General features: G+C 40.3%; 1 protein-coding gene across 9 annotated transcripts in view; it reads left to right on the forward strand.

Moving 5' to 3' along the window:
- The window catches only part of LOC136444908 (E3 ubiquitin-protein ligase Rnf220-like), a 64,016-nt gene that overhangs the window by 1,484 nt on the left and 49,446 nt on the right, over positions 1-13,086 (forward strand). For 8 of the 9 annotated variants that reach the window (XM_066442679.1, XM_066442670.1, XM_066442672.1 and 5 more), the window contains exon 2: positions 619-657. The exons of the other annotated variant lie outside the window; for it this stretch is intronic. In XM_066442679.1, the coding sequence (XP_066298776.1) occupies positions 619-657 (39 nt within the window). The remainder of the gene's footprint in view (positions 1-618; positions 658-13,086) is intronic. 9 annotated transcript variants of the gene reach the window in all.

The following is a 13,086-nucleotide window of genomic DNA, read 5'->3' on the forward strand; positions in this document are numbered from 1 at the left end:
CTTCCTTTCCTTCCTAAGAACATACCGACCCTGACTACATTGTAGGTTTGCCACATTTTTAAAAGTTAATGTTGGGTAAAATTGTCCCAGCGACCATCTGTTCAAGTTTCTGTGTTTCTTTTGCTGAAAGCAGCCATTAGAAACTATTTTTAACCAACAGTATTTCAACATTAGTGTCAGAAAGCATTGTCGTTTGCCGGTCTCAAGTTCAACTTTTTTGTGTCTGCGAAATGGCGAGTGTCCTTTATTCCCGTTGTCGGCAAAATGGCGTGGCTTTTTTCACTTGCCAAACAATGGTAGCATATGTTTTCACTATGTTATCATTGGCGGTGGGTGTAGCAAGTACTTACTAGTATTCAGAAAGGAACAACGTGCATGGTCCCTTGTTATTCAGTGGCGTGAGCAAATCTGCTTTTTTTCTAGTTTAACAGCGTTCGTTGTATTCTGTTTCACCACTAACTGTTTCTCTGCATATTGAGCCACAAGAGCTTGAGTCGTGACAGGTGACAGGGAAAGAGCCGTTGAACAATAATGTGAGCATGTTTGAAGTGGTAGCACGTTGCCACTGTTGACACATATTCTTGACAGTGTGTATTGTTGTGTTACGTTACACCTCAGGCCTAACCCCAGACGGTCGATGGCTGGGACTCCCACCAGGTAGATGAGTAGTTACAATGTGACGTGTCATTGTGTAGAGAATGTGGTAGAAATTGTGATGGAAGCTTTCAATTGCTTTTTTTGTCTATTGCGCAGGAATCTATATATAGGATTCACACCCAGCTAAACTTGATATCTAATTTCAAAAACCTTTGAGCCTCTATTTGTTTATTCCCTTCTTTTTTTTTTATTCCAAGAAACAACTTTTTCAAATTACAATGTGTATGAAAGTCCTTTGTTTACCTTGCGTAAAACAGTTAATTTGATGCTTTGCGTCCTTTTGATAAAGGAACAACAAAATAGATAGTTTTTGGAAAGTCGTTTGATTTTTTAACCTCCTTGATTCAAGAGAGTATTGCAAAACAAAGCCTCAGAAAACCTGTGCTTTGCTTGTGTTCTTTCATCATTGAGTCAGACACACCGTAGCATTTCAACACCTTTTTGTCCAGTCCCTATCCAAAGACTTGCTGTAATTATGTGCTTATGTGATGTAAAGAAGTCAGCATGGCCAATATTACAGCCATTATTCAGATGCAGATTTTGTCTTTTCTTTACACAAAAGCAGGTATACATGTATCTGTACTGTTAACCAAATGCCCCTACTACGCGCACCCCGCCTCCTGGTATATCGCATGACATTGAAAATCCCACAGGGTGTAATTGCAAGGGAACGTAAACCTAAACAATCCTAGCAAGAACAAGAAGAATGCCCCCGGGCCACCCAGAGCTGTTATCACATGTATTCTGACACAAATCACCTGCCAATTAGAAGGATGAACTCTTTTGCAGAGGTCAAGTTTCCGAATTAGAGGTTTTCCTCTGTCCATGGTGTTAGAAACTTGTAGGGGAATGCTAACAAGGAGATGAAATTGTGTTATTTTAGATAAAATTTTGGAGCGGAACTGGAAGAAAAAACAAACAGTTCTTGTCACTACTTTGCTATTTGTTTGCCTACTTCGGAATCCTTCTTTGGTATCGCATTTTTCCATTAATGATTGGTGTTAAAAACTAAACTGATGCATTGGTCTAGATACACTGTAGCTACTGTGTGAAGCATTTGAACACCTTGAATAGGCTCATACTAATAGTTATTTGCAATTCGGCCTTTCTGTTTTCATTTGCCTACCACCAGTAGTAGCTGGGCAGTAAATAGTTGTATAACTAGAAAGGCAACATTTGCGAGCAAATACAGCATGTTTAGCCATGCTCCTCGCCATGCAAAAAATGGACTCCCAAAATAACAATGGACCATTCTAAAATACTTCCACTAAAAAAATGGATCAAAATTGAGTTTAAAAACAATTATCAGTCTCTCCATACAGGAGTGGAGTCTTCCAGTAGCACCTCAACACAATATGGACCAGTCCAAAACCATATCCACTTATTAATTAACAAATAAACTTCTGCTAACAAATGGACTTTTTCATAATCATTCCAGCTCAAAATTGAAATAAATAATTACAGAATCCTCCCCTTGCAAGAATGGGATATTCCGTGCCATCTCCATGTAAACTAGACCAGTGGAAAAATATCCGCTGAAAATTACACTATTGCGCATAATCAACCCAGTTCAAAATTGAATTAAAAAAGATCAACCCAAGGGAAGAATGAAGTTTTCCATAGTATACATAATGATATATATGAAGATTTGACAGGAGAAGAAGGAAATGACCAAAAATGGGTGAAATATAAAAATGTGACACCCCTTTGTTTGAATGCATGATTCAATAGTATACACTTTGGGTTGAAAATAACGAAACCAAAAAATTCTTTGTTTAAAAAATCGTTTTGAAAGGCTGTATGGCAAACATTTGAATGAGGGCCTGTGTACATGCCAAATTTCACATTATTTTGGTTTAATACATATAGGAACTGGAGATGTGTATCTCTTTAAAAAAAAGAGTGAACAAAGCCATGTCCTAGGAATTCCCATACCATATTTGGCATGAATACTAGCCTACACCTGCGCCATGTAATTAGATTAACTCAATTGACCAATCAGGTGGTCGCAAGGCTCACAGGCATGCAAGGCCAGGTGCAAGGCACTTGGGGTCAATGACCTTTAGGTCATATGTAGTATTGAAAGTGACAGAAGTGGCAAATATTGTCAAGAAAGCCCAAAATAAATCGTTTTGAATATATGTATGCCAAAAATGGGAATGTAGTCCTTTAAATATTTGTCCAAGCCACATATACAGCAAATTTCAGGTCATTCGGTTGAAATACCAGGGCGCAGGAGGCCAAGATATGCTAAAAATAGCATAAAAACCTCAATAAAATCACTTTCAAGGTCAATATCAAAAAAAGGAAAAGAACGCACATTGGTTATTGCCTACATTACCTCTGTACCAAATTTCAGGTCATTTGGTCAAAAAATGACAGAGATGAATCGATTTGAAGATTTGACAGGAGAAGAAGAAACATGAGTAAAAACAATATGTTTAGCCATATGTATGGCTAAACATAAAAACATGCCGAAGTGACTTTTTCTTAGTCTCTACCACTACCTGACTAGTGGTAGGCAAGGGGAATATTTGCCAGGGTTTCACTTGCAGGGTTACAGATTGGACCCTCTCTCCGTAGCCGACTCCCTTCTCTATTTGGGTAATTTCTCCAATTTCCCAGCGATCCGCGGGGCCTGGTAGAGGCTAACTTTTACTTGTCTCTTGTCAAAAGATAACATTGTTTTTCATACATGATTTTCAAGAAATAGCCTCTTTTTGTTTTGTTTATTTTGAATTTTGTACTGCCAAACTTATGGCGAAATTCTGATACTAAATTTTGATCCTATTATTATGAATCAGAATCATATCCTTAAAAGAAATGCCATGGCTTTCTTTTAGTTTTACATATTTAACTTGAAAAAATTGAAATTACTTATCAGTAGTGGATCACAGTTCAGATATGTTTAATTTTTTGTGTGAATAGCTTCGTATAGGATTTTTCCTACTACAGTATTTGACAGCATTTTTCCTTTGCTAAGAAGTTTGGATTGTATGTTCAAATGCACCACACACACACAATTGTCAAATCTAAACACAAATCCTAACCTATGTATGTTTATTTGAGAAAAGAGTTTGTGGTCTTAGTTTCTTCATTTTGTACTTTGGAGTATGGTACTAAGTGTAGAAAAGCAAGGGAATCTAGTACTTTTTTGGTTTTAAAACTTTAAGTTGATGCATTGTAGGTTTGTCTGACTCTAAGTCTGTTTTTGAACACTTTCGATCAAAAGCCATTTTTTCCAGTATAAACCATAATTGTTGGCATATTTTGGTTGTGCTGTGTGTTCTGTTCTGTGGTATCTTTGTTGAACATTTTTGGTCAGCCATAGCAGCATCTTTTATTACATTTCTCTTCCTTCCACCGTTGTCTATTTGCGATTCTTTTCAGTTTAAAGTCTGAAACGTCTACCAAACAATTCTAAACAACTGGATTTACTTGTCTAGAGCACTGGAAGGAAAGTCATGCACTGTTGTAAAGGAAAAGAAAAACTTGTTGAACTTTTGATACCATGCTTCGGCAACAAGTAAACAAATTAGAGGGGTTGACAACAGATTAGCCCGCAAATTACTTGACTGGGTGCAACGTACATAAACACGTGGACATGCCGTATCAACCTGTTCTATTCCTGCTCTATCGGTCACTTCGGATAGATAAAAATCAAGAATTATGAATAAGGACTGAAATAAGAACTATTTGTATTCACATGTCATTGATGGATATGTTTAGCATGATATAATATGTAGAGAAAGCAAATTGAAGGGTAGATTATGTACTTGTGTAGCCGTTGTTATCTGTATATGGTGATTACATTGTTTAATGACAGGTTCCGCTGCATTAACTGCCATTATGTGATTAGTAGGAATTTGAGACCCTAGTGGAAATGGATTGCTCTGAAAAATCAGGTCGAAGGACTTGGAGTCATTCTCAATATCTTATCTTATCTGAGATATGGCTTCTGGGGCTCGAAATTCATTTTTGGAAATGGTGCACTAGTGCACCTTAGGCCACACCATTTTAATTTCTTGGTTAACAGAATTTAAAGAAAAAAATGCTAGATTGGAAAATCAACAGGAAAACAGAATCTCAGAGGAAAGTTTGTACTTTGGTGCACACAGTTTCAGGGAGTGAACAGGGTCAGGTGCAAGTTTTCACCCAAGCCTTCTGTTTTCATGATTTGTTTTTTGCTAAAATTGACAAAAAAAACTGTTAACCAAGAAATTGAATTGGTGTGGCCTTATCTAAAAATTTAATATATGGAAATAATTTGGGGTACACAACATAAAATAAAGTAAAATTTGTCAAGCTTTGAAAAATTGTGATAAACCCAAATTCTACAGCTAAGTTCAAAGTTTTAATCAAGTAACACAAGAAAGGTTGCATTGTTTTTCTGACACTTATAGCATATGCTGTTCGCACTGTATGAAATGAAGGTTATCCTTATAATAATAGTTGACTTATAAACTGCTGTCATTTTAAATTGTTAGGAAGAACCAGTCTTGTTAATGTTATCATGCAAGTTGTATTGAGATTTTCACAGGCTGTAATTTATGCACCATGTAACTTGGAAAGTGAACCAGCTAGAGCTAGAAAACAGACTTAACTACTTCCAAACCCTGGTTCGCTTAGAAAACTAAATAAACTCAACATAGCCAGTTGTCTCGGCCGCTCCACTGCCATTCCTTGCCTGCCATATGGAGGCCATTGTACGTCCGCGCTACCCGCACTAACTTCCCTTTTGTGCCGCCCAGTTTATGTGAACAATACCCTTTGACTCTCCCGAGCATATGCGCGGAATATTCCTTAATCGGGTAATAAGTAGGACGGCATTGTATCCGGGAACATCCCGTCAAAAGAAGGTGCTTGTTGGTAATTGTTGAAATGGATAACAGCGCCGTTCCTTTATGGGACCCCTGCGAAACAGTACATAAAGCAGAGGTGTTACTTTGGAAGGGAAACATAAATAAGGGGATGTAAATTTGTAGCCCCGACATCGGTAACTGTTCTCGGCGGGGTGCTCTTCGCTGGCGTGAGTTACGACGATCCTACCGGCGGTGATAGAGAAATGGTATACAATCTCCTGCCAGCATTGATATCAGCGAATAAAAAGCGGGCGTAACCTTCGGATAGGTCCTTGCCTACCCTTATTTGCACTGAGTGCTGCGCACGCAGTATTTCATTGCCCCATTTGGCAAGGCGCAAGCTATTCATTTTCATTATTATCACATAATGTAGTAATTTGTTATGTTACGGTGAAGGTGTCACTCTGTTGGGCCGGGGAGAAATGAAAGCTCCCAGAATATTATTTATAGATTTATCGACAAGTCTTGATATGAATATTACATATGTGGCGGCGTAATCACCATCTATGCAGATATTAGCGTCGAGGGGTATCCGAAACTTTCACGCGGGCTACGTATGTTCCCAGCCTTGTTGAACGTATGGCTTTGCCATCAGAAGGAAATGGCCCATGTGGGCTAATTTCTCTACCCAATCTCTTGCAAATTTGTAGAAATTTGCCCTTGTAAAAGAGCATTAGTTGCAAGTGGGAAAGCGGGGGGATATTTCTCACTGCCTTCATTATTTTCCATTCCAAAGTCCATTTGGGTTGCAGGTCGCCTCGTTTCCCATTTCGGGAAGTAACTCGGGCCATTCAATTCCTGTGTCAAATGCGATATTTTGGGGACAAAATGCGGGAGTGTAATTATTGTGCAGTAGCTCGTGCAACGCGCCGCCATAACGCACAAGGTGTCAATGTATTCCCGGCCACGAGGAAATTGCCGGAATGGCCGTCCTGCCAATTTGACATTTCCTCTCTTATTTGTTCTGGACGACGCGGACAGGAATAACCGGACGTTAACGGGAAAAGTCGAGTGCATTACTGTCATCCCCGACTTGTAAGAGGCGTGCTTGGGCGCCGGTTAGCGCGGGCTATCCGCCCACCAGACAATTGAAATCCGTGACTTAACGGCTGATTGTACGAACATGAGGGTCAGGAGGTTCGCTGCCCTGTGCCGGGGGAAGTAATTCACTCATACAGATGGCGGCACGGCCATGTGTGATGAAATCCTGCCAGCCTGAGATCCAATCATGGCTCCCGATATCGACGTGGCCATCTAGAAATCAGGCCCGGGTTTGGACCCCCTGACGTGACACCAATACAAGTGGCAGAAAGGGAAATACAGCCATGTAGTGAGAGAGCCCTTGAGTGGACACACGCACACTTTTTCTCATACTTGACTCAGTCATAGGCAAAATCAATGTTGCCAGGTGGCCATGACCAAAGGGTTTTGAAATATACATGTACCTGCAACTTCTGTTAGATTATGAAATGAATTGTGAAAAATCTATGAGGACAGGTTGAAAGGTATGAAATTTTATTAAATGTCAAAAAGATTAGATTAGTGTTTCCTCCTTTGTTCATGTAGATTAAGAACCATTTTTGAAATACTAGTACATTTTAACTTAAGCTAAGCGTAGTGTGAAGACTTATAAGCCAACCCCTGCCCACCCCTGTGTCAGGGACCCCAGCAGCAGTATAATGAAATACTCGATACTACTTTCTACTGCCCGTCATGTCATGGACATTTCAATGATTACCAAATACATAAATCTATGAATATAATGGCATTTGCTTAAACATTTTTGGGATTGTTAAACTCTCTGGGTGGTCATTAGCCATTTCTGTCTGTACTTTGTATGTGCGATGTAGTTTATATGCCTTTTGGACTCCATTTTCTTGCTTGTGTTTGTCATGTTGAGTAAATTTGTGCTGTCATTGATCAACTATGGATTACTGATAAAAACTGTAGGAGGTCATTCTTCAGGTACACCTACTGCTACTGTAACACAAGGCAGTAGATCTTCATTTGAACCGGTAGTTTAGTGATTCAGGGCTACTCTCCATGCAGAGGAGGGGTTCCGGCTGGTTTTTGACGTGTTTTTAGGCGTTTTTGTCTGGCTTTCTACTTTGTCACTTTTTTTTGTGTCGACACAAAAAAAAATGACAAAGTAGAGAGCCCGATAAAAACGCCTAAAAACACGTCAAAAACCAGCTGGAACCCCTCCTCTGCTTGGAGAGTAATTCAGGGCTTGAAATATGCACTTTTGTGCACCCCAAAACTGGTGCTGTGCACCTAATTATTGTTGACTGTGGGTGCACCAGTGCATCTAGACATTTGTGTAGGGTCACAAACTTACATAAATTGTAAAGGTGGTAGTGTCACAGTGTGCGGCACATTCTTGACAAGAATTCGACAAAGAAGGCAAAATGTGTTTTTAAACTTCAAATTTTGTTTTCTTTCCAGTATTTTTTTTCTAGCTTGTTGTTAATTTTCGTATCGAAACTGTCTTGTCTTACACAGCTTATACTTGTAGTTTGAGGTGGTTTTCTGGTTGCTTGAAACAAACAAAACCAAAGGCAGTCCAGGTTTGGAAAACAGAACATGTTCCTAAAATCGTAAATTAAGTAGATTTCCCAAAGAGGAGGCTATTGTTAATAACAAATCTTCATGTCGGTGGCAAAAGCTATGCAACCATCATCATGATTATTATGAAAAGGATGTTATATGCACTTTTTTTGTCAGCAAAGTCTCATACATTGGGGTCTGACCCAGTATGCATTGGCCAACACCTATGGTTGAGCCCAGTGTAAAAAGCTGCTTGTACATAATGTAGCCAAAACTGCCCAAGAAGACCACTCACTGAACGGATAAAATCTGGTCTGTATAGACAGGTGGCTATAGACAGGAGTCTTAATGCTTGTGCCAATGGGAATAAGGGACCTGCAAAAAGTGGTCACATTGGGCAGATAGTCTTTTTGTACAGGTTTCATCTTTGGCTGTACAATGTAGGCCAGTCCAACCAGTAGAAGGTAAAACATTGTTGGTAGAGTAGTTTTGAAGCACTGTTAGCAACACTGGGATGTTAAGGGAGGAATGCCGGTATGCTCTTGAGCTTTGAACTTGAACAAGTAGCTCCCAAACCTCCGGCCTCTGTTTAACTTTACTTTACTTTGATAATTTGATCTATAACTTTCTTTGTACGACGGCCTTGTAGCAAAAAAATTGTACAAGTACAAGCCAATCTGAACAATGTTGCTACAAAAATAATCTTGAAGTCTGTAACTGTAACTGACAAGTAGGTTTTGGCTGATATGAAGTGATATGCATATCCACTTGTTTTAGAGTGAAAAACATGTATGCGGATTTGGTTTTTGACATTTCTAAAACAGTGGTTGTCCTCTATGACAACTGGCATCGACCTACAGCGGATTGGAAACTTTTATTACGTTGAAGTTTACAAATACAATCGATTAGGGCTGAGTCAGACGTTCTGTTCAAGGTGTTTCTGATACTGTGTTAGACATTTCACAGTACATTAACAACCCACTGCCCCTACAGCATCAAAAAGGCTTTGGGACTACCTAAACCTTTACCTTTTTTACGTTATTCTCCCTGCATCAGCTGTTTTTTTGCTGACTTGTCCTCATAGGATAGTCTGGCAGACTCCTTCTTCCATTACAGCAAGATCCCGATGGTCGCACCTTACGAACCGACGAGGGCCTGATACATCCCACCATTCATTAACTTAGAATTGATTCAAAGGATCTCCACATGTCCACGAGGATTGTTTTACACGGCAGTTCAATCCCCTCGTGGTTTAAACAACTTTACTTGATTAGATTTACCTTGCCACATGGGTTTTTTTCTACACCTGTAAGGCCACACCAACTACTTTCTTGGTTAACGGATGTTTTTTTAAAACTTTCAGCCAAAAAAAATCATGAAAACAGAAGGCTGGGGTGAAAACTTGCACCTGACCCTGTTCACTCCCTGAAATTGTGTGCACCAAAGTACATACTTTCCTCTGAGATTCTGCTTTCCTGTTGATTTTCCAATCTAGCATTTTTGTAAAAATTCCGTCAACCAAGAAATTAAATTGGTGTGGCCTGAGGTTCTGAAAGTCTGGTAGCAAAGGATTTTTCTTAGGTTTTAGAGAAAAATTTTGTTGTGTTTCACATGTAGATGAGTTTTCTTTTATACTGGGACAGATTTTAAGGTATGACATTTAATTTTTAGGAATATTGAAATAGTACCTCGACGTCCGTAACACATTATTACAAATCCATTGGTGAACGCACGGTAGAAAATAGGTGCACAGCTCCAGTTTTGGGTGCAGAAAGATGCACATGTGCACCCTGTGTTTTGATGTTATCTTTTGCAAAAAGTAAGAGCAAGAAGTAAGATGTAAGATATTTCAACACAAAAAAGATGCAGTCTTGTACAGCAAAGAGTTACCTGGCTACACTTGCAATTGTTACATACAAAGCATGCTAATGGAATGTTTGTCCCTTCCACATCCTTTGGATTCTTGTATTGTTGTCTTTTTGGCCGTGACTTTAAGCATGAAGAATCAACGAAAAGAATGTTGTTTTCCATTTTGAAATGTTATACCTAAGATCAACTCTTATATTTTGTAGAAGAGGAGTCATTAATAAAAGGGCCTGTCAAGTGAAAGGTTTTTTTTTGTATTAGCACCAATTCAATTTCTTGGTTAACGGAATTCTTTAAAAAAATGCTAGATTGGAAAATCAACATGAAAACACAATCTCAAAGGAAAGTCTGTACTTTGGTGCACACAGTTTGAGGGAGTGAACATGGTCAGGTGCAAGTTTTCACCCCAGCTTTCTGTTTTGATAATTTCCTTGTGCTTGAATTTAAAAAAAAATCCGTTTTGATAAGTAAGAAATTAAATTGGTGTGGCTTTAGTAGTACAAACTATTACTTGTTTCAGAACTTTTCGTATGCGACAGCAGAAATCATTTTGGCCAAAAAAAGGTCTTTTTCTGACACTTCGGATCCTTGTATTCCTGCTGTTTGTTTGTCTTGTGGAGAATTTTTGTTGCTTTATGAAAAATCCTTTCAAAACATTTCATACTTCTATATAAAAGTATGTTCTCAAGCTCTGTTTGAAAATTCTTTTTCAGTACACAAGAAACGTGCATGCAAAGAACCTGAAGACCCCCCCCACACACACACACACATAAAAGTATACATGTACACTGACACTGAAAGCCTCTGGGGAGTAGCTTCTATGCCTATAGTGATCAATATGATCTTGGACTAAACTAAAACAATTTGTCATCAAGAAATAAGTGCAGTGTTAGGCCACTATCCAAAAGATCTTATTTAAAGCTGGGAGCTTACAATGTCTGACAACATTGGTACTATAGTTAATTCCAGTTTTGGGAAAAAAATTGATAAAATGGAGGTTCAGAAATTTCATTTTAACAACATACTGAGTACAAAGTTAAACGGAACATTCACATATCAGATACTATCTCCCTCCCAGCGCCCACTCTTCAGTGCCTGTTACTTTTCCCCACGCTATAATATAGGCAATCTATTCCAGTAGGTAATAAAGAAGCATAGGAAAGTGGTGTAGCCTTAATGGGGATTGACCCAAGATTGCGAGCCGTATCCCAAAGTACCGTTGTTGCCTATCTGAAGCGCGCATAGCGAAGCACGCGGGTTTGAGTGCTCCCTTATGGCCCACCTCGTGTTAAAGGTTACATCAACTGTTAACACTGATGATACCCTTATCTGGTAGGTTTTGTCCCCCAAATTACCCCGCGCATCCTCAAGGCTTTGTCGGCAAAACCCCGGGCCTTCGCCGCTTAGCAGCCCTAAAACCCGCTTGCCGTGAGAGGAATTTCCCCGTTGTCATTGCGGAAGACTCATCGCGAGACCGGCGCGCATCCGCGCATGGGACTGATAACTCCCCCCACCACTCCTGGTGCAAATGCCCCGGCATTATTTAGAAACCTAATAACATTTAGTTTTACCTAATAGCAAAATTTTTACAGATCGATAAAGACGGAATCACCTTTGGACGCAGATTGGCGCGGAAAGTGGGATGACAAACGAGCGCGGTAAATCGTGTTGCAGGCCCTCCATTTATTCTGGCATTTAATAAGGCATTAGGATGAATTCCCTAATATATGCAGACGTCGACAGAATACTGGCAAGACCCGAACCAACTCCAAAGACGGAAAAAAATTTCAACAGACAAGGGTTTTTACAGGACCCATGGAGTGGAAAAACACTTCACTGTTAATACATTCATTTTGTCCCTTTTATGTCGAAGAGGCTTTTATCTCTTACTTCATTTCAATATTCATGCCATCGCTGGTTGCCAGCCAACAAAAGCTGCTTCACCCCTCATCTATATCCCTGTCTGTACGAGTGGAGTGTTCGAATTTGAATGAGAAAAAGCCGTTTGAAGGGGTGTCGTTGCCCCCTGAAGTACAGTGGTTTACTGAGTACTGTGCTGACTGGGGTTTGAGAAGGACTACAAACACAACATCTCCATAAGAAAGGGAGGGAGAGTTCCTGGTTGCCAGGGCTCTGCTTACAATTCCAACTCCTGTTTGTACCAATCAATAAGAAGTGGTCGTCGAGTCATCAGCATGACAGTACGGGGAACTTAACAAGTATTTGTAATTTCTGCAACATTAACTGTCGCTCACTTAAGCGGCCAAGCGAGCGGCTTACTGCCCCCGGCATCTTCAGACCAAAATTACTGTCGCCAGATCGGGCCAAATTACCAAGTCCGCGCGAACGATGCCTAGTGGCGCGATCCATCACGGTAGCGCCGTTTCATCGTCAAATAGCAATTACACGTGTTATGGTAGTAGAAAACAAGATGTTGATGGATGTCGGCCAGGCCAAGAGCTCTGCGGGGAGTCGGGATGATTGTATTTCATATTCCGGAGTCCGGAGTGATGGATGTTGCTGTCCGCTGTCGGGACCCGGTGTGATCCCGCTTTTCTACCGTGTCACCCCGATGTCGTGACACCGTCCCGCCAACTCCAGTCTCCCTCCAACACTGGTGTCGTGCCTTGGCAAGAAGCAATTTGGCTACTCTGAGAGTCATTCAAGTGTTGTCAACTATGTGAACAAAACAATTTTTCCTTAGATCGTGCGCAGAGAATCACGGCATTGACCTATAATTTGTTTCTATCCAAAGGCTACGGTTGAGTATTTTGCGTGGCAGTTATGATTTAGGAATCGAAACCCGCAGGACATGTTATCGGAAATTTCCTCGGCTCGCGAGCACGCCCGCCTCGCTACCTGTCAGGATACGGCATAAGGATAAACTGCCCTGTCCTCCTGCGAACCAACTTTTTGACAATTTATGTCTGCGCGACCTTGGCTCGATGGATTACGCCACTTACCGGCGCACTTGCGAAATCGTTTGATTACACCATCCATCCATATTCTGACTTTCAAATATTTTTCCACTGGCTCCTGCCGGGTGCAAGGGGCTTAACTCCCATTTAATCATTAGGGCAGCTTTATGGCATAATGTGCCATAAAAACAGGGAACTTTCACAAAGGGGATTGGACTGGTAAGAGTTGACCACTT

This window comes from Branchiostoma lanceolatum, chromosome 11 (assembly GCF_035083965.1).
Source record: "Branchiostoma lanceolatum isolate klBraLanc5 chromosome 11, klBraLanc5.hap2, whole genome shotgun sequence".
NCBI classification, from domain to species: Eukaryota; Metazoa; Chordata; class Leptocardii; order Amphioxiformes; family Branchiostomatidae; genus Branchiostoma; species Branchiostoma lanceolatum.